This window comes from Strigops habroptila, chromosome 11 (assembly GCF_004027225.2).
Source record: "Strigops habroptila isolate Jane chromosome 11, bStrHab1.2.pri, whole genome shotgun sequence".
Classification (NCBI taxonomy): domain Eukaryota; kingdom Metazoa; phylum Chordata; class Aves; order Psittaciformes; family Psittacidae; genus Strigops; species Strigops habroptila.
Genome location: NC_046360.1, coordinates 13,887,350 through 13,907,661, shown reverse-complemented (window position 1 = coordinate 13,907,661; position 20,312 = coordinate 13,887,350). Strand labels below are relative to the sequence as shown.

The following is a 20,312-nucleotide window of genomic DNA, read 5'->3' as shown; positions in this document are numbered from 1 at the left end:
TCTAGTGGAAGGTGTCCCTGCCCGGGGCAGGGGCTTGGAGCTGGAGGAGCTTTAAGGTCCTTTCCAACGCAAACCAGGCTGGGATTCTGTGACATAGCTTCTGACAACTGATTTGGTCTGAACAAAAGCTCTGTGAGAGCAGCTCTTTGTTCCCACTGCTGCAACAGCATCACCTGCGCTGGTTTCTCACCACACAAAGGTTTATAGTGTACTCTGACTAAAGACAAAAGCCTGAAGATGGGTTCACCACACTTTCCAAATGCTTAACACAAAGGCTTACGAGGGCAGGTGGGACCGGCTGGTTTCCCCTTCCCCTCTGTCTCTACCATCAGTCTCTAACGGAGCTTCTGGGATTTCCTTCTGCTCCAGTTCTCTGAAGGCTGTTTTGCAGTGAGGTGAACCTTGCTGGACAGCCCGAGCACCAAACAGGTTGCCTGCATTCTGTTCTGGAGGATGAAATCCCCCTGCTTCACATAAGGATGCTCTCATGTACAAAGGCAATCACCATCCCTCAGCACAACCGATCTCCAGGCCCTGTGGAGAGGTGGAATCCAGGGCTGTGTGTGTCACTGCAGCCCACAGTGGCAGGTTCATTCCCCAGCTACCACACACTAACATTACCAATCACCCAATCATTCCTGAGAGCCATGTTAGGACATGTACAAGTCTGGGCATCTCTGCTTCAGGCAGACAAACCACCTCTGGCCTATTTCAAGAAGGTTCTGTTGTTGAAGACACTCCCTTTGGAGAGGTGTGAACACAATGCTAAGGGTGCACACTCTGCTGACCAAGTTTCTGAACCTGGAACCTTAGAACCATGAAAACCCAGCCTGGTTTGGGTTAGAAGAGATCTTAAAGCTCATCCAGTTCCAACCCCCTGCCATGGGCAGGGACACCTTCCACTAGAGCAGGTTGCTCCAAGCCCCTGTGTCCAACCTGGCCTTGAACACTGCCAGGGATGGGGCAGCCACAGCTTCTCTGGGCACCCTGTGCCAAACCTTCTTGCACTTCTGCTTATCCTGGCTCCTTCCCCCGTGGCTTGGAAAAGTGTCCTGAGAGGGCTCCTACCTGCAGGAAGAACAAGTGCTGTGTGATTTCCTGGACCAGCTCCTCCTCTGCATTCTCCGGATAAAATTTGGCCAGGAAGTGAAAGGTGACGGGCTCCTCTGTTGGAACATCGTGATCCAGAACCTGTGGGATACAAGAGCCATTCAGCTACTCTTCCCAGCTTCTTCCGCGCTGCCTCCTGGAGCCCAGACACAGCTCCCTCCTGTTCAGATCAACACAACTTTTGTAGAGCACTTTACATCTAGAACAGACAAACCAACCTCAATAGTTCAGAAACCACAGCTAAAAAAAGAAACCCAATGTTTCTGACACTCCTAAGGACGCGAGGAAACAAAGGCAGCAGAAACAAACAGCATGTGAAATGAGACAGCCCAGGTTGATCCCCATTGCTCCACACACGTGGCCTCCCCCCAGCGATGCTGTATCCTGCTACGCCACCCCCCGACCTCCTCCTCGCTTCCCTGCACTGCCTCCTCTTGTTTTTATTGCAGTGCTGTTCCTCACTACCTTCCCGTTGCACTGGCACTGTCCAGTTTGGATTCACATTAGTTCAAAGCCTTGGCATGACCCATGAGACACCCAGACCTCCCTCCTGGCCTCGATTACCGGTGGTTTTAGCATCACATCCTTTGGATGCAAACAACCACAGCTATTGCTTCCTAACCCACCCCTCAGCAACCTGGAGGCTCGTGCATGTGGGAAGTGTTTCCTCCCCTATCTCCATCTGCTTTTCCCTCCTCTGGTTTTGCTCCTTTGTGAACACCTCAGCAGCAGCAGAAGCCAAGAGGCAGCTTCACTTTTCCCCTAATGGTTTTGTTGCTCAGGGGCACACAAGACAGACTTTCAGGTTTCATGCACCTTACAGGCACCCTCAGGTCCAGCATCCCTGCAGGAATGTATCCCAAAATGCCTCAAGGGGATTCAGGGTGGACGGTCTGAGGCTTCACAGCTCCAAAGGAGCTGGGCTGGGGTATCTCTGCCAGCTCTTCCCAGCCTGACCTACACAGGGATGAGATTTAAATACACCTCACCCAGTTCACTTCGATACACACAGAACACCACCTCAGGCACTCACAGAAAGAGGAAGGCACATTCTCCCTTGTCATCCTGCACAACTTCCCAAGGGAAATTCGGTTCCCACCTTCTTGTCCATTTTGAGCCAAGCCACTGTATCCTTGATAGTGTATTGAAGCCCAAAGAACCAGGTTTCCCGGAGCCCGAGTGTCCTGCACACCAGATCAAACAGGTCCTTCCCCTTCCACTTCACCTGCAGGAAAGCAAACAGGAAGCAGTTATAAGGATGGATTTCAGAACGTCATCTCCATTCACCCAAATCCACTCTTCTTTTACCTCACAAGGTCTCTGAGAGTGTGGAGAAGGCAGAAGGCATCTGGTACAGATAAGAAAGCATCCTAATGAAGAACACTTTGTATCACAGAATCCTAGCCTGGTTTGGGTTGAAGGGACCTTAAAGCTCCTCCAGCTCCAACCCCTGCCACGGGCAGGGACACCTTCCACTAGAGCAGGTTGCTCCAAGCCCCTGTGTCCAACCTGGCCTTGGCACCCCTCCATCTGATCCCAAATGCAGATCCCCAGCTCCTCCCTCTGCAGGGAACTGAGATATGATTTCCCCCTCCCAAAACCAACACTGCAAAACCCCTGTTTCCTCTGGCAACCCACCGACACTCAACAGAGGACATGAGGGCTCCTTTTACGTTCCTTTCGAGCCACACACTGCTCCGAGCAGCCCGTTCCCAGCAAGAAACAAAAACCACTTTGTGGCTTTAACGTCTGCACCTATAGCCCCAGGAAGCCCTCTCAAACTCCAGTGTCAGCAGAGGCTCTCTCAGAGCGTGTTTTGATAGAGTCAAACTGCATTTTCTGCTGGAAATGTGGTGCCAAAAGCAGCTCGGGAGCAGAGAAAATTGCTCCTGCTCAAGGACCGTGTCCTGCGAGCTGTCCTTCGCCTGCACCTCTGCTAGTGCTGAAGTTTGCTCATAAAACCAGGAGGCGTTGGGAGGCAGAAAGGTGAAGAGCGACATAAAACAGATTAATCTAACATGCCAAACCCACTTTGGTCTTCCATCTGCACGCTGGAAACAATTGCCGGGCCGAGACATATGGCCATTACTCTACAGCCCCAGGGCAAAAGGATCTGGGCACATTCTCTCGTCACTACAACTCAATCTTGGTGCCACCTGGACAGCATCAATATTAATGCTGAGGCAGTGCAGGGCTGGCTCCTGCTGTCCCCCACTGCCGCCTCGTGGGCACAGCCACCCCGGACCAGCCTGCTCCGTGCTGCTGCCTCGGGTCCAGTGAGGGTGGCTTTGTATTCCCCTTCCCAAGGCACACAACGCACCTGGAATAGCACAAACCCACCACACAGAGGGTTTGCCACAGCCTCTCTGCCGTTCAGATCAAGCACCTCGAGGTCAAAAGCAGCAGGAGGAGCAAGTTTTGTGGTGCTGTGATTATAAACCCCTAATTCCACCTGTTTTCCTGGCCTCTGGTTGCCACCAGCTCGGCAGAGGAGGGCTCAGGCTGCATAACATCTTTCCCTGGCTATTATTTGAAGAGGGAGGTTACTTTGGGCGTCGAGACAAAACAGAACAAGACACATTTAAACAGCTCTTTTGTTCCTGCAGGCACATCAAACCAAGCTGCCACCAAAGGGCTGTTTCTTAACTAGAATTAAACTGCTCTGCATAAACCCTCCCCGGCTTTTTATCTTCTCCCTCTGCAAAGACATTTCAGCTTGAGAGGAGCCATCGGTGCCTGCACACACACAGCCCTGCACCAAACCTGCCCCAGAACAAGGCTCCTGTGTGCTGCTGATGGCAGCATCTCCTCCCTGGACACTGCTCCACATCCCATGGGATCAGTGTTGTGAACACACACCCCCCATGTGGGATTCCCACCGGCTGCAGAGCTCCACACAGGTACCCAAACCTCATTCACATTCACCCCACTGCACCAACAGGCACAACTCAAAGCTTTCCTCCCCAAACCCAAGCTGTTTCAGAGCATTAAAGCAAGCGCTTTGTGTGTTTCCCTTGCAGTTGTGATTTGGTGGTGGGAATACCTGAAGGCATTGCTCCTGCTGCTGGATTTTACACCGCTGCTCTATCACCTCACATGCGTGTGTGTGTGGCAGGAATAACGTATTTAACATTCCTGCCTGCACAGTGCTAAAGCCTCCCGACCATAACGTGGCACAGACGTCCTCCCCGAGTGTGCTGAATTACCTTCATTAAATATATAAATGGAACAGCAGCCACATTTGCTTCAACATACATTTCACTCCACACCTCGGTACTTAAAATAACGATCTGCATTCAAGCGGCAGGTTTTGACAGCTCAACTCCAACTGCTTCCCGGGCAGGCAGGACCTCGGCCCTCCTCACCCTCACCTGATGGGCTTCGTGTCATTAACTGCCACATTTCCTGGTTGTAAAACCCCAAACCAGCACCCCGAGGCAGGAGGGGATGAAGAGAGCTGCTGGCAGAGGGCTGGGGGACAGCCAGGACGGGCGAGCAGCTCCTCAGCACATACCACCATTCCCTGCTCTGAAGTGACACCTGAAGCACAAAGATGGTTTTGCAAGTCACTACCAGCTCCTGCAAACAAACCAAAGAGGTTTAGAGCAGAGACATCTCTCGGTTACGTGCCCGAGGGGCTGCCACACGGCTCAGCCTCCCGGTGAAACCACAACCACCTTAACCCGGAGCGGGAGGCATCGCCTCAGCACCCTCCATTGCGGCTCTGGGTGCTGCCATGAGCACCACCGCAGCACGGGGTGTTAGATCTGCCTGCTGAGCTGTTGTAGGAATATGTGGAGAGCTGCTTTACAAACAGGGTGAGCACTGCAAGGCTGCTATTCCGCAGCGCAGGAATTTATGTGCTTTACTAAGTAGGGAGCGCTCAGGATTTATCAGCAGAGCGGTTTAAGTAAACAGCACTAACCACTTAAAACTCAGCAGCCGGTGGCTAGAATGGAGCCATTCCAGAAAGGGTTATTGGCATCATCTTTTTCTCCAGGGGAGACATCGCATTTGGCATCTCTTAACAGGGTTTGCATTATTTATTAACCTGCACCAAGAGTCATTTCCAAGCAGCAGGCAACCGGACAATTTATTTCAGTGCACAACCTTTCTGTCAAGTTTCACAAGCGCTCCCGAGCCAGCGAGTCAATAAAGCAGCCACAGAACAAGCACAAGGGTTACGGGATCCCCTCAGCACGGGTGACAAGGAGGGAGGCGAAGTGCTGCAAGAACAGGGTGCCAGAGGGTGCGAGCACCCTGCACGGAGAGGGCTGAGCAGGGTGGGAAGCGATTCCCAAACCCACTGGCAGAGGCTGATGCTTTGCTTCCATCAAGGTGGAAAGTGGGGGGTAAAAGGACTTTTTTAGGCATTTAAGATTAGGGTTCCTCACGTGAGAAGCTCTCCTCAGCCAACAGGGAGGTGCCCAAACTCCAGTGGACACAACCTGGCTCTGTCTGGGGCAGCACATGAAGATCTCACCTCCTTGTTGCCACAAACACATACGACTGGAGCTTCGGGCAGGGGCAGGCTGGGGAAGAAGTGCACACACAAGTGACTGGAGGACGTTAGGGCAGCACTCACCAGCTCAGCCCACAGAAAACCCAACACAGCAGCCCCCCCACACCCCTCCCCAATGCAATGCCCCGCAGGAGGCTCAGCACTGGGCTGATGTGTGACCTTGATGGAAGGACTAACACCTACAGAACGTTTTACTGCACCAATTTACCCTTCAGGAACACAGAAAATGGCTTTTCACCTCGGCAGATCATTTTGCCAAGCATTAGCTCTGTGCTGGAGGTGAGAGGGAGCCAGGCCCCTGCAGTGGTGCTGTGACAGCCTCAAAGTCCAGGCGGAAAAGGGCACTGAGCCCCAGGAAGACGTGCTCAGGCTCTGCTGTGTGATGTTATTGCCTTTTGAAAGCAACATTTCAGGAGAGGATGGGAGACCTTTTCACTGGAAGATGGCAGAAGGGAGAGGGCAGGGGCTGAGCTCCACCAGCCCCCTGGGAAGCAAGGAATGGGTAGGCTGTATGTGCTGAAAGCTGTACCTGCTCCTCATCCCAGCAGGAGATGCGCAAACCACCCACCCCCAACAGTTTAGAGCTGAAGTGGAGGTAACTTAGACTGCAGACCACATTTATTTCACCTTCTGGACTTGAATGATAACAGGAGCGCCACAGACGACCATTCATTTGGATTTAAAGCCCATTTGGAGCAAACAGGGAATCAAATATGCAATATTCCGGGTTTTTTTTCCCCAACACAAAGTGATGTCAAACACCTTCACTGCCACAAGACAGGGCTGTAAAAGCTATTTTTATTTACTAATGCTACACGACATCTCCGTAATGAGCTTTTAATTAAAACCTATTTCTGTTAACCACCGAGGAGGCCAAAAACGCACCCAGGCGTGAGGAGGCAGATGGTGCAGCCAAGCACACTGCGTGGTGTGTGCCCGAGCCAGAGCCGGGTACAGGGACAAGGAGCTGCTGTGCCTCTGGCCAGCCAGCCCTGAGGAGGGGGAGAGGTGGAGGGGACAACAACCAGGGATGGCCCAAGCCCTCCCCTCACCCTAAGCTGGGGCAAGCAGCACCTCGACCCAGGGAAAGGAGCTCCAAGAGGCTCAGAGAAGGGTTTTGCTCCTACAGGGACCTCTGGATTCCTGTGCCAAGGTGCACAGGGATGGAACACGAGCCAGAGCTGCCCCGGTGCTGCTGGCACTGGATAAGCAGTATGGAACCTTCTCACCATCCCAGGACATGCATGGGAGTGATCCCGAGCCGAGCCCGATGGACATGGGGCATTCCAGCACAAGCCCGGCCTGCTCTGATGCTGCTGCATGCTGATGGCCCTGAAAACACAGGGAAAGCCAAGCCAGGCTCTAAGGAGACAGTGTCCTCAGCCTTGGGACAGAGGCTCAGCCTGGCAAGGCCAAGTTTAACTCTGAATGAAGCCAGGCGAAACCACGTACGCTGGCAATCCTAAGGGCTGTCTGATTTTCATAGAACCCCAGCCTGGTTTGGGTTGAAGGGACCTTAAAGCTCCTCCAGCTCTAACCCCTGCCACGGGCAGGGACACCTTCCACTAGAGCAGGTTGCTCCAAGCCCCTGTGTCCAACCTGGCCTTGAACACTGCCAGGGATGGGGCAGCCACAGCTTCTCTGGGCACCCTGTGCCAGCGCCTCAGCACCCTCACAGGGAAGAGCTTCTGCCTAAGAGCTCATCTCAGTCTCCCCTCTGGCAGGTTAAAGCCATTCCCCTTGGCCTGTCCCTACAGGCCCTTGTCCAAAGCCCCTCTCCAGGTTTCCTGGAGCCCCTTTAGGCCCTGGAGCTGCTCTAAGGTCTCCCCTTCAGGAGCCTTCTCTTCTCCAGGCTGCCCCAGCCCAGCTCTCTCAGCCTGGCTCCAGAGCAGAGCTGCTCCAGGCTCATTTGCTGTCGGAGTGCTGCCTCCCAGCTTCCAGCAGATTATTTCCAGGGCTGTTTCCCTGTTCAAGCACTTTTAATTTCAAAAACCACCTACTTGAAAGAAACTGCCTATAGATGGAAAACAAAACCAAATTAAAAGAGGTATTAGACAGCAAAAGAGGAAGGTTTTTCTGTCCCGAATGCCTCCCCTCCTTCCCCTCCACATCAACACACCTCCTCTGGCTTAAGCAGACTGACAGTGGGTTTTGAACCATCTCTGGAGGGAACTGGGGAACACGGAGTTTCATAACCAGCCTCCAAGAAGCTGCAGTGGGACACAGGGGATCCAGGGAGTGTTTCGGATGCAGGGGGGGAGCCACAGAGGATCCGTGTTCACAACCAGCCTCATGCAACCTGTGCCCACCTCCAGGGAATGCAGAGCTGAGCTGCACCAAGCAAGACCACGCTGACAAACTCCTTCCCAAGTGACACTGCTGTGAATTCTGACCTTGGGGGCACAAACCCCTCCAAGGCCTGCAGTGAGACAACAGCCCTTACCTGCCACGTCCCTGTTCCACGAGACCAGCAGCAACCAAACAGCAGAGACTCCCAGGATGAGGGCAGAAACCAGAACACTGACCTGGCAGTTGGTATCCCAACAACTTACTGCAGATCACTGTGTTGCTGAGGGCTTTTATTTCCTCTCAGCTTCTCAAAGCAGCTGCTACTGCCCATGGATTCATCTTTTCCACTTAACTTGCAGCAGCTCAGCAGCACCAAGAGCTCACTGTCCCTACCAGCACCACCGAGCTGCTGCTAAACATGGAACCAGGGATGGATGGATCCTTATACAACCCCTTCCAAGCATCCTGCAACATAGAAGGAAGCTGAGGGTGCTCTGCTCCCTGCTTTCCTTCTCTTGCCTTGTTGTTATGGTGCAGTGACTGGACAGAGCTCAAATCTCAACCCCCATTTACTGCACCAGCTCTTACTCAGACACTGATTTGGGCACAGATTTTCCCCACCAAATCCTGGCTTACTCCTGGTTCAGAGGATGAGCTTTCACAGCTCAGCTACACAACAACCTGCACCTGATGAGAGCCTAAAGCTTGGCTACATGCTGCTCAAATGGGGTCTTGCCTACTTACAAGTGAACAGAGAAGCTTTACACCCAACCACATCCCACTGGCCCTGCACCGAGTGGGGCGCTGGGCTGAGAAGATCCCTTCCAGCCTCTGGACAGCAAGGAACAGCTTAAGGACTGAAGCAGTAACAGGCTGCACGTTTAGACCAGCAAATACATCACTCCAAACCTGCCTCTTCTTGCTGCTGGAACTCTGAAGGTTGGCTGTAAAGCTTTCCCATTCGGCTTTAATGTAAGACCCACAGGAGCTGCTGCTGTCAGAGGAAGGGGATGCGGCCAACTGCACCTCAGTGAGTGCCCATCGCTGCAGGGGCTTCAGGCCCATGGTCACAGGCGTGATGGAAAGGGTTAAATCAAACAGACACCTTCAGAATCACAGAACCCCAGCCTGGTTTGGGTTGAAGGGACCTTAAAGCTCCTCCAGCTCCAACCCCTGCCACGGGCAGGGACACCTTCCACTAGAGCAGGTTGCTCCAAGCCCCTGTGTCCAACCTGGCCTTGAACACTGCCAGGGATGGGGCAGCCACAGCTTCTCTGGGCACCCTGTGCCAGCGCCTCAGCACCCTCACAGGGAAGTGCTTCTGCCTCAGAGCTCATCTCAACCTCCCCTCTGGCAGGTTAAGGCTTTCAGGAAAGGTGCTGTGGCTCAGGGACAAAGCCACAATCACCCGAGCGACTGCTGCAAGAGGAAGAAATGGGCAAAGACAGGCACGAGACCAGAAGGAAGATTGCTGGGTTCTCCTGTCAACCAGGGAACTTGGCTCCAGGAGGGGACAAACCCGCACATCAGTGTGTGTGAGACCAACCCAACGGCTACGCCACCCCTCCAGAGGGACAGGGTGGATGGTGCCTTGGAAGAGGTGGACTCAAGATGTTATGCCAGAGATAAGAGATAACCAGCTACCTCATGTAGAGAGGCAGCACCAAAACCACCTCACCTTGGCTACACCGACCACTTCCCTTTGGTTCAGGGTGACCATCAGCAAGTTGCACCATCGAGGTGACACTGGCCGAGGAGACCACCAGGTACAGCTTGACCTTGGGAAGGTGAAGCAGCCAGAGCCTGGTTTAACACGGGGATTTAAGAGCTATGCAAATACCTTTCCTTCCTCAAGAGGCTCTCAATTAATGAGGTGTGAGGCTCAAACAGCTGTGCTGGAGGTAACAGAAAGGAAGACACTCACTTTGTGCCTTCAAGATTTCCCCAAACAAATTACAAGTGTTTAAAGTGAAAGCCCAACTGTGATTATTCAGCTCCATCGCTGCCTTAGCAAGATTAAAATTTCATTTCTATGAATTATTTTAGATTTAGCCTCAATTTAGAGCCATTATTTGCAGAGCAAACAGATGCAAAGCAGGTTTAATCTCTTCAAATACACAGCTGGGGATTTCTCCACGGCAGGCTGAACAATTAATACAGGAAGAATAAGGAGCATCCCCTGCAGCGATGGTGGCGTTGGTGGGGTCAGGAGAAGAGGGACAAGAGCTGGGGCTCAGTTTGCACCAAGTGACCTTCAGCCCAGCCCCAAGCAGCGGCTCTCACAGCCCGGTTTCAGCTGCCCAGCCAGCCCGGAGGGCTCAGGCCTCTGCTGTCCCTGCCTGGAGGTGGGGATGTCCCCCCTGTCCTGCACGGTGGAACTGGGAGGTTGAAGTGGTGACAGCCCAGAGCTCACCTCCAGAGCTCTGCAAGGAAGGGTAAAGAGTAAAACAAGCAGCAGTTATGTTAATCCCTCACAGAGGAGCTTTGATTGCTCACAGGTATTTACTCACCCAGGAAGCCACTGGTTGAGCTATGCTGATGATCAGCACAGGCAGTGTCAGCATCCCCAGAACAGCCACACACACCCCCCCCGGACCACTCACCAGCCTCTGGAGAAGGAAAAGGGGATGGAAGCAGCATGGCAACGCTCAGAGCAAGGCTGTGAGTGCAGCAAGGGCGTGGAGATGAGCAGAGGCTCTTTGTGATGGGGCAGAGAGGGGGAGAGGGACCTCTGGAAGCAGGTGGGACAGAGCACATGGCAGGGTGACAGGAATCAGCCTGCTCTGCCTCAACTGCAGCCTCAGCTTTCCCATGTGAGGGATCCAGGAGGGAGCAGCAACTTCCCACCAACCGTCCTGCTCTGAGCACCCACCTCACAGCTCCCGAGGCCCCCGTGTGCTCCCCACACGGCTGCCGGGCAGGACAAGGCCATTTGGATGGGCAGCCTGGGATGAAGCTGAGGTGTTGGTGTGGATCAGGCAGCAAAACCACCCCTGCCCCCTTGCTCTGCCTGCTCTTTACCATGGGCTTTGAAGCCCAAAGCAGGGCGCAGGCTCCAGCACACCAGGGACACGCCAAAACCCAGAGGTACAAGCCCAGGACTGCAGACTCAGAGCAGAATTGCAGAGCTCCCCAGGAGCCAGGAGGTGCTGCCTCCAGGGAGCAGCAATGGCAGGGAACAGCATGGTCAGAAGCTGAGTGTTTCCCCTGCCTGGTGTGGCAGGGAGCAGAATGCCCCCAGCAGCAGGCTACCAACGAGATCTCCATCCCTGTCAGCACGAGGTACCGTTCACAGGCCACAAAACACATCTCAAGACCCCCCAAACAGCCACACAAGACTCCTGCTGCACCTCCTGCCACTAATGCTCTGCAGGGTTTCACCTGCACAGATCCCCCTCCGCAGCCTCCTGCTGGGTCAGCACTGCTCCTTCCCACCCAGAGAACCCACCACACTGCTCGCTCCTCTCCCACCTCACCCAGCAGACCTTGGGATAGGGGCTGGATCCCTTTCGGATGAGCACGCTCCTCCTCCTCTTTGCCGTTCAGGTGGGACAGCCAAGCCCACCACGGGCACAAGCTCTGCTCCTGGCTCCAGGGCTCAGCACGGTGAGGACCACACCAAGCCCTTCCCTGGGCCACTGTCCCATCCCATCCCTCACCTGAGCCCCAGCGACTGGAGGCCACAGGGTGTGCCTGATCCAACCTCAAGCCCTGGCTTTGGTGCGTTGCTGCAGACTCAGCAAGGCAAGGAGCTTTCCTCAGAGCCCTGTGGGACGAAGATGAGGACAGAGGCCTGGCCAGGGGCTGGGCTGCTTGAATAGAGCTGGGGTTAAACACACACCTCCCCTGCAACAGCCCCAGCACCTTCCCCTCTGCTCCCCTGCGAAGGGCACCACCTGAATGCCCCATGCCAGGAGGTCACATCCTGCTGGCACCAGCTCCAACAGGATCCAGGAGCCCAGAGCAGGACCATACCCGAGCTCCATCCTGTACTTCCAAAGGGCTGGAGAAGCCCAGCTGCAGTGACAAAGCTTTTGGGGCAGGAACCTCCCCAGAAGTCATCAGAAGAGGCACAAGTTGGATAGTCACATCCCACCTGAGAGCACTGCCTTGTCACTGCACGAATCCCTGATCCCAGCACGAAACAAGTGGCCACATCATTAAAGAAATAGGTAAGAATTGACTTTTCATCCCACATTGTTACTGACACGCTTGGAACGACCACGCAAGAACAGAGCCAGGACACCTGAACCCTCCTGGCAGCACCACAGACACAAGTATTGCCCAAACGAAACCCTTAATCCCTAAGAAAGGCAGAAAGTTGACAATGGAGCAGGAAAACTTCCAGTGACAGACACCCCCCTGCTCCCAAACCCTGGAATTCCATCCCAATTGGGGTCAGACTCCTGGAACACGAGCTATTAAAGGACTTTAAGCAGGGTGGAGGTGGCTTTGCATGGTCCCGTCCTTCCAGGTGAGCTGAGAACACAGCAACAACCACCCGGACCCAAGGGAACCCCCCCCCACCAGGAGGAGGCACCAGGACACGGCCCCCAACATCCCTCATCCTTGGGCCGGAGCTGGGAACTGCCAAGAACGTGGAAAGCTCCTTCCTGTGTGTTTGTTGAGCGCTTTGAGAGGATCCTCATGGATTCAAGCCTTTCCAACCGGGATACCGCGGGCCCCGGCCTCCTCGGGACAGCCAGCAGCATGCAGGGGGTGACTTTAGCTGTGACAGCGGGATAAACCCGGGTTTAACCGGGATAAACCCGGGTTATAACCGGGATAAACCCAGGTTATGACCGGGATAAACCCGGATTATAAACAGAATAAACTTGGGCTATAACAGGGATAAACCCAAGTTGTGACTGGGATAAAGCAGGGTTATAACCGGGATAAACCCAAGTTATGACCAGGATAACCCTGGGTTATAACCAGGATAAACTTGGGCTATAACTGGGATAACCCTGGGTTACGACTGGGATAAGCCCAAGTTGTGACCGGGATAAACCTGGGCCATAACCGGGATAAAGCAGGGTTATAACCGGGATAAACCCGGGTTACACCCGGAACAAACCCCTTTTCCAAGCCAGGCCCCCCCTAACCCGGTCCCGCTCCCCCTGGGCCCACACCCGGCCTCGTGCCCGCTGCGGGCCGGGGTAGGCGGCGGCGGGGAGGGGGGGGGGGGGGTCGCGGCCCGGCTCGGTGAGCCCCCCTCAGCCCCGCGGCGTCACCTCGCAGCTGAACTCCATCTCGGCGTCCATGGTGGCGATGCGCACGGTGAACGTCTTGGGCTGCTTCCTCTTGAGCGAGCTGAAGCTCATGCGGGACGCGATGGCCCCGGCCATGGCTGGGGCCCCTCAGCGCGGCCGCAGCGCCATGGCGGCGCCCTCCCTCCCCGCCGCCCTCGCCGCAACGCTATTGGTCCAGCGCCGCTCTGCTCCCGCCCCCGCCGTATGAGGCTATCCAATGGGAAAACGCGCGATGAGAGGGAAGAGAATGTGATTGGAGGAAATGGGTGCCGCTCAAATGGGGAAGTGGCGCCCTCTTGTGGCCAGAGGGGCAGGCTGCACCCGGCGCATGCGTGCGGCGGGGGGGGGGGGGGGGGGGGGGCCGGGCGCTAGGACCCGGCAGCGCGGAGCCGGCGGGTCCAGGGCCGGGGGTGCCGGTGCGGCGGGGACAGGGCGCGCTGCACCCCACCCCGGGGGTGCCGGTCCCTCCCCGCGTCCCGGCTCTGCCGCAGCGCTCCGGGACCCGCTCCGGGCACCGCGAGGGGCGGAGCTCGGGAGGGCGGGGACACGGGGCGGGACCGGGATAACGGGGCTTGAAATGGGACTGGGACCGGGGCTGGGACCGGGACAGCGGGAAGGGTCTGAGGCCGGGACAACAAGACAGGACAGGAATGGGACTGGAACCGGAACCGGAACCGGGACAATGGGACTGACACTGAGATAACGGGGCGGGCACTGGGAAATCAGGACGGGATCGGGACGGGGACCGGGACAACGGGACCGGGACTAGAAGCGGGATAACAGGACGGACACTGAGACTGAGATAACGGGACGGGGGCTGGGACAGCAGGACGGGATCGAGACGGGAACTGGGACAACGGGACCGGGAGTGGAACCGGGTTAACGGGACTAGAATCTGAACGACGGGACCAAGACGGCGGGACTGGGACAGCGGTTTCGAGTGGAAACGGGACCGGGACAATAAGACTGGAACAGGGATAACGGGACGGGACCGGGAGTGAAACTGGGATCGGGACAATGGCACCGGGAAAGGCACAGTGCTTGGGCTAGAGCTGGGACCGGGACTACGGGACCGGGACAACGGGCCAGGGACCAGCACCGGGGCCGCGGTACGGGGCCAGGACTGGAACCGGGCCTGGGGCAAGGGGCCAGGCTGAGCCCCTCCTGCCCCGCTCCCCCCCGCCGGCCCGTCCGCCCCCGCCGCGGGGAGAACGGGGCCTCTGTCCCCGCGGGACAATGGGGACATTGACAGTGCGTGTGTCCCCCCGTGTCCCCGCAGCACCCCCCATGGCAGGCGGCGACGATCCCCCCCGCCGTGCCCCCCACCCCGCCGGCGCCGGGAGCCCGGGCACCCAGGTGGGTCCGGGGGGGAGCTGGGAGTATGGGGGGGATTGGGGGGCCCAGGGGAGCCGGGGGGGGCATGGGGAGGTATGGGGGGCAATGTGAGCTGGGGTGGGTCACGGGGAGCTATGAGGGGGTCATGGGGGGTATGGGGGATCAATGGGGGCTGAATGAGGGCAGAGGAAACTATGGGGGGCAATAAGGGCTAGGGGGTCCTGGGGGGTCATGGGGAGCTATGGGGGGCTATGGGGGGGCAATAGGGGCTGGGGGGGCCATGGGGGGCCATGGTGGGTTCATGGGGTCATGAGGGATCAATGGAGGCTGGGCGAGCGCAGGGGAAGCTATGGGGGGCAATAGGGGGCCCTGGGGGGTATAGCGAGGGGCCCAAGGAAGCCCCGGGGGGGGTCACTGTGGGGTGTGCGGGGCAATTGGGGTGGGGGGGCTGTGAGGGACGCGGGGGGGGCTCCGGAGCCCCCGCTCTGGGTGAAGCCCCTGCCCAGCCCTGCCGGGCCGTGCCGCGGGTCCACGCCTTCGGGAAGGGAGGGCAGGCGCTACGCAGGGACCCCCGCACCCCCCCCGCCATGCGGGGCTGGCTGCGCAAGCAGGTAGGGGCTGGGGTGTGGGGTTATGGGGTCTGTGCGGGGTGAGGGGGGTTGGGGGGGATATCGGGTTTGGGGGGCTGGGGTGGGAGGTTTAAGGGGTGGGAGGTGTCTGGAGGGGGCTGAGGTGGGGGGTATGGGATTTGGGGGGGCTGGGATGGGGTTTATGAGGTATGGGGGGCTGAGGTGGGGGGTATGAGATGGGGGGCGTACAGGGTTTGGGGGGTCTGGAGTGGGGGGGTGCTGGGGGGGTTGGGTGATCGAGAGAGTTGGGGGTCTGCGGTGTTGGGGGGGTTTTGGTCGGGTTATAAGATTTGGGGAGTCTGGAGTGGGGGGTGCTGTGGGGTTGGGGGGTTTGGGGGATCGGAAGGGTTTTGGGGGTCCCCGGGGGTGACGGGTTGGGGGGGCTCAGCCCTGTGCTCCCCCCCCCAGGACAGCTCGGGGCTGCGGCTGTGGAAGCGGCGCTGGTTCGTGCTGGTCGATCTCTGCCTCTACTATTACCGGGGTGAGAGGGGCTGGGGGGTCCTGGCGTCCTGTGGAGGTTGGGGGTCCCTTGGGGGGGTCAGGGATCCCGGGGAATTGGGGGGCGATGGGGTGTTGGGGGTCTCTGCCGTGTTGGAGCTCCCTGGGGCGGGGGTTTCAGGGATCCCGGTTATTGGGGTCCCAGGGGTAATTGGGGGTCCCTGTGGGACTGAAGGAGTCCGGGGGGGGGGAACTCTGGTGGGTCTCAGAGGACACCCCTGGCATCCCCCAGTGGGTGCTGGGGGGCCTCAGGGTGCGATGGGGTCCCCTCACCCCCATTGAGACCACTCTGCCCCCCCAGACAGCAGCGAGCAGCAAGTGCGGGGCGGCCTCCCCCTGCCCGGCTACGAGATCCGCGTCCTGCCCCCCGCGCCCCGCACCCCACACGCCCCCCAGTTCCTCTTCACGGTCAGCATCGCCCCCTGGAGCCCCTCATCCGGGAGTGCCCTATGGGGAGGGGGGACACACAGAGGGTCCGGACCCCTCCGCCATGGGCCCCCCCATCCCCAGGCCGAGCACCCCGGGATGCGGACGTACTGCCTGGGGGCCGAGACCCCCGAGGAGCTGAACGCCTGGGTCTGCGCCCTGCGCCGGGGGGCATCGCCCCTGCCCCGGTGAGGGGGTAACGGGAGGGCTGGGGCTATGGGGCGGCATGGGGGGGGGGTCTGCAATGGAGGGGCTGGGGCGGGAGGACGTTGGGGGCTTTGGGGAGGGGGGCAAAGAGGGGTTGGGGGGGTCACAGAGTGGTTTGGGGGGCCTGGGGGGGGGGGTGTTTAACCCTTTAACCCCTGTTTTCTTCCCCTGTGCCAGGTCCCCCCAGGAACCCCGGGGTGCGGGTCCCCCGTCCCCCCCGTTGCCCGCTCGGTGCTCCCCCGGGGAGGAGTTGGGGTGCCCCCCCATGCCCCCTCCTCGCTGCACCTCGGGGTCTCCACTGACCCCCAGCGAGGTAAGCACTGGAGGGGGTGACCCTCTGTTTAACCTGCCCTGTGGTGACCCCCAAACCAGCCTCCTGCCCCCCATCCCGTGGCACTTGGGGGCTGATGGGGGTGGCAACCCCCCAACCTAACCCCGAGTGCCTCCCAAGCTGCTCTGACACCCTCTGCCCGCGGGTCCCATCGGCGCTGGGTACTCTCGGGAGCAGCAGATGGGGGGGGACAGCACCCCCACACCCCGGGGAACCCTGTGCTCCCCACCATAGGGAACGGGGAGGTCCCCATATCCTCACAGCAGAACATGCAGGGGACCCCAAACACCCCATGGCTTGGCAGGGCACTCCAATACACCCTCCATGGGGGGGACTTAGCCCCCTTAGGGACCCCAACTTGTCAGCCCCTCCAGTGACCCCTCCAGCACTGGGGGTCTCATCCTGTCCTGCCCCCCCTCCCGCTCCCCCGGGGCTGGCTGTGGGTGCTGGGGCAGGGCGAGGGGGCTGTGGGGTGCTGGGACCTGTGCTGGGGGGGGATATGGGGAGCCTATGGGGCGGGAGGAGGGTGTTTGGGGGAAAGCCGTGGGGCAGGGCGGATCAGCCGGTGCCCCGTGCCCTCCTGCAGGTGCCCCCGGGCCAGGAGGAGGCCCCGGGCGCGGGGGGGCGCCCCATGGCAGCCCCACACGATGGGTCCCGGCCCCTCTGCGGGGCGCCCGAACGCGCGGGAAGCCCTGGCCACGCCCCGCAGCCGTGCCCCGCGCTGACCACGCCCCCAAGAGGGATAAGCCAGCGGGAGCCCCGCCCTCCTGGAGCAGCCACCAATCAGCAGCCGCCCCCTCCGGCCGCCAGCGGGCGGGATGCGGCGGAGCAAGACACCGCTGTCAATCAGACACCGGCTTCTCCAACGAACTCCTCTGATTGGCTGCTGCCTCTCCCGGGCACCGCCTCCCAGCCAGCAGCCAATGAGACGTCGCCGTGGGCGCAGGAAGGGATGAGTGGGCGGGGCTCGCAGCGAGAAGGTGTGGCCGGCCGCTGGGCTCGGCGGCCAATCAGAATCACCCTTCTGCAGACCAGCTTCTGAGGGAGGGGCGGGGCGGGGCGGAACCAAGCCGCTTGTGGGCGTGGCCCGCCCCAAAGGGGGCGTGGCTGGACCAGAAGGGGGCGTGGTTGGACCGAAGTGGGGCGTGTCCTGCGCAGCCCCCGCCCGGTGCGGGGGAAGATGGCGGCGGCGCTGCGGCGGCTGCGGCGGGGCTATGCCCGCCCCGGAGCGCGGTGAGTGGGGCCGGGCCGGGGCCCCCGCGCGCCGCTTCCAGCACCCCCGGTTCCCCCGGGCTCCCCCCCCTTCCCCGCGGGCCGGGCCTGGCGCGCAGCCCCCGCCGCTGTTAATGCCTCACTGCCCGGCGCTGCCCCACGGGCAAAGGTCCGTCCGTGCAGCGCGGCCCCAGCGGGGGCACCGCCGAGCGGAGCGTCCCGTCCTACCCCCCACCCCGGGGCTGGGCTGGGGCAGCCGCAGCTCCCGCTTTCCCCATGTCCCCCCCCATCAAACCCCTCCCTCCCGCGATGTGCGGTGCTCCCCGCGGGCTGCGGGTCCCGGTTCGGCCTCGGGCGGGCCAGTGCCGGTGGTTGCTGAGCCGCTGTCCCGCAGGGGGTACTCGCAGGACGCCGAGGGCAGCTGGTTCCGCTCCCTCTTTGTGCACAAGGTGGATCCCCGCAAGGACGCTCATTCCAATCTCCTCTCCAAGAGGGAGACCAGCAACCTCTACAAGATCCAGTGTGAGTGTGTGTGTCTCCCCCACACACCTCCCGGGAGGACGGGGCTGGGGGGGTCCCCCCTTCACCCATGAGGACCCCCCCGGGGCCGCAGCACCCAGCCTGGCAGCCCCTCTGTCCTCTCCCTGCAGTTCACAACGTGAAGCCGGAGTGCCTGGATGCCTACAACAGGCTGACGTGAGCCCCATCGCCCGTCAAGGGGGCTGCACAGTGTCCTGGGGGGCTGTTGGGGCACCCCTGTGGAGTGAGAGGGGTGGGAGGGCTTGTGCAGAGTGCCTGGAGACCCTGGGGGGGCTGATACCCTGCTCCTTGCCTCAGTTTCCCCCCCTGTGGAATGGGTGCATCCCTCCAGAGCTCCTCTTGGGGCACATCTTTCCCTGCCTGGGCCCCTCCTGCTGGGCTGGGGGAGCAAACAGGGGTATCGGGCGTGTTTTGGGGTGGTGCTGCCCCCCCCCAGCCCCATTCCTCTGTGCTCCAATAGAGAGAAGGTGCTGCCCCAGCTGCACTTGGACCCTGACTACCCCTGTGACCTGGTGGGGAACTGGAACACGTGGTATGGCGAGCAGGACCAGGCGGGTGAGGGCAGCGGCCGAGGCAGAGCCCTCGGCTCACGCTGGGGCCCGCGACACGGAGGGAGAGGTTTGGGAGGTGCTGGGTGGGCTCTGGCGGTGCTTGTCCCTCATCCCCATCCCGCTCTGTCCTCCCAGTGCACCTCTGGCGCTTCTCAGGCGGGTACCCGGCACTCTCGGACTGCATGAACAAGCTCAAGCAGAACAAGGTACCGCCGGGATCTGGGGGAGCAGCCTGGGCTGCCCCCATCCCCTCTGCCTGACACCCCCCCCCCGGCCGGGGCTGTCCCCAGGAGTACCTGGAGTTCCGCAGGGAGAGGAGCCGGATGCTGCTGTCCCGCAGGAACCAGCTGCTCCTGGAGTTCAGCTTCTGGAACGAGCCCCTGCCCCGGCAGGGACCCAACATCTACGAGCTGAGGACCTACAAGCTGAAGGTGAGACCCACAGAGGGAGGGTCCTGCCTGGGGTTTTATGGGGGGCAGCCCCCCAAATCCCTCTTGGAGCAGCTGATATCTGGCTGCTCACTCTGGTTTCTTTTCTCCTCTGTTTCTAGCCGGGGACCATGATCGAATGGGGCAACAACTGGTAAGTGGTGGTTTTCCTGGTGCACAGGGAAAAAGCCCCCCTGGATCAAGGGGGGGCCCTTAGGTAACGTCCCCCCACGTTGCCCCCAGGGCTCGGGCCATTAAGTACCGTCAGGAGAACCAGGAGGCTGTCGGCGGGTTCTTCTCCCAGATCGGGGAGCTGTACGTCGTGCACCACCTCTGGGGTAAGGGGGGGTCCCTGTCACCCCGGGGGTACCCCCACCGCAGGGGCTGGCTTGGGGGGGCCGTGAGGGGCAGCTCCATCCCCTCCATACAGCCTACAGGGACCTGCAGTCCCGGGAGGAGACGAGGAACGCGGCCTGGAGGAAGACGGGCTGGGACGAGAACGTGTATTACACGGGTGAGTGGGACCCCCCCCTGCATTGGGGACCCCCCCGTGCATTGGGGACCCCCTGTCCATGCAGGGGACCCCCTGCCCTCACCAATCTCTTTCTTCCTTTCCCAGTCCCGCTGGTCCGGACCATGGAATCGCGGATAATGATTCCCATGAAGATCTCCCCTCTGCAGTGAGGGGGGGTCTGCCCGCACCCTGAGGGGCTCCCTCCCTGCCTGCACCCGGCCTCTGCGCCCCCCCACCCCATTTTAGGGTGCCCTAGGATTGGGGGGGGATGGATGCAGCCATGGAGGGGAAGGGGGGAGCCCCCCATCCTGCAGCGGGTCCCCATGTGGGGCAGGGGCTGGCGCTGCAGAGGGGGTGCAGAGGTTTGGGGGTGTCTTAATTCCTTCTGATGGGCCCGGTGGGGGCCGTGTCACCAATTAAATATTTAATATGCCAAAGCCTGGCCCTCTGGGGGGAGTGGGGCTGGGG

The 20,312-nt window shown here is 59.7% G+C and overlaps 3 protein-coding genes across 13 annotated transcripts in view; 2 read left to right on the top strand and 1 right to left on the bottom strand.

Moving 5' to 3' along the window:
• NF2 (neurofibromin 2) overlaps positions 1-13,316 on the bottom strand; it is a 48,433-nt gene extending 35,117 nt beyond the window's left edge. For 7 of the 11 annotated variants that reach the window (XM_030500388.1, XM_030500389.1, XM_030500397.1 and 4 more), the window contains exons 1-3: positions 13,156-13,311; positions 2,210-2,335; positions 1,069-1,191 (exon numbers count right to left, since the gene is read on the bottom strand). In XM_030500388.1, the coding sequence (XP_030356248.1) occupies positions 1,069-1,191; positions 2,210-2,335; positions 13,156-13,269 (363 nt within the window). In that variant the 5' untranslated portion in view covers positions 13,270-13,311. Of the gene's footprint in view, positions 1-1,068; positions 1,192-2,209; positions 2,336-2,865; positions 5,656-13,155 lie in introns of those variants that run through there. The other 4 variants (XM_030500391.2, XM_030500394.2, XM_030500396.1 and 1 more) reach the window with 3 other exon arrangements.
• A 413-nt stretch (positions 13,317-13,729) lies between these two features.
• On the top strand, positions 13,730-17,728 carry PLEKHA4 (pleckstrin homology domain containing A4). The gene is made up of 8 exons (XM_030500400.1): positions 13,730-14,282; positions 14,453-14,529; positions 15,015-15,119; positions 15,546-15,618; positions 15,937-16,043; positions 16,146-16,249; positions 16,446-16,581; positions 17,186-17,728. The coding sequence occupies exons 2-8, from the start codon at positions 14,461-14,463 to the stop codon at positions 17,639-17,641; spliced, it is 1,050 nt and encodes a 349-aa protein (XP_030356260.1). The 5' UTR covers positions 13,730-14,282; positions 14,453-14,460; the 3' UTR covers positions 17,642-17,728.
• On the top strand, positions 17,664-20,281 carry NIPSNAP1 (nipsnap homolog 1). The gene is made up of 10 exons (XM_030500401.1): positions 17,664-17,832; positions 18,206-18,333; positions 18,462-18,507; positions 18,812-18,906; positions 19,038-19,108; positions 19,193-19,333; positions 19,453-19,484; positions 19,574-19,668; positions 19,761-19,844; positions 19,950-20,281. Exons 1-10 carry the CDS (start codon positions 17,780-17,782, stop codon positions 20,012-20,014), a joined length of 810 nt encoding a protein of 269 aa, XP_030356261.1. The 5' UTR covers positions 17,664-17,779; the 3' UTR covers positions 20,015-20,281.
• Positions 20,282-20,312: the final 31 nt, after the last annotated feature.

Bases quoted from the DNA above. Each gene is read 5' to 3' on its own strand.
- PLEKHA4 (XM_030500400.1), top strand. From the start codon at position 14,461: ATGGCAGGCGGCGACGATCCCCCCCGCCGTGCCCCCCACCCCGCCGGC. The intron at 15,619-15,936 runs GTGAGAGGGGCT...CTGCCCCCCCAG, and splicing joins CTGCCTCTACTATTACCGGG to ACAGCAGCGAGCAGCAAGTG. The intron at 16,044-16,145 runs GTCAGCATCGCC...CCCCATCCCCAG, and splicing joins CCCCCCAGTTCCTCTTCACG to GCCGAGCACCCCGGGATGCG.
- NIPSNAP1 (XM_030500401.1), top strand. From the start codon at position 17,780: ATGGCGGCGGCGCTGCGGCGGCTGCGGCGGGGCTATGCCCGCCCCGGA. The intron at 17,833-18,205 runs GTGAGTGGGGCC...GCTGTCCCGCAG, and splicing joins TATGCCCGCCCCGGAGCGCG to GGGGTACTCGCAGGACGCCG. The intron at 19,485-19,573 runs GTAAGTGGTGGT...CGTTGCCCCCAG, and splicing joins ATCGAATGGGGCAACAACTG to GGCTCGGGCCATTAAGTACC.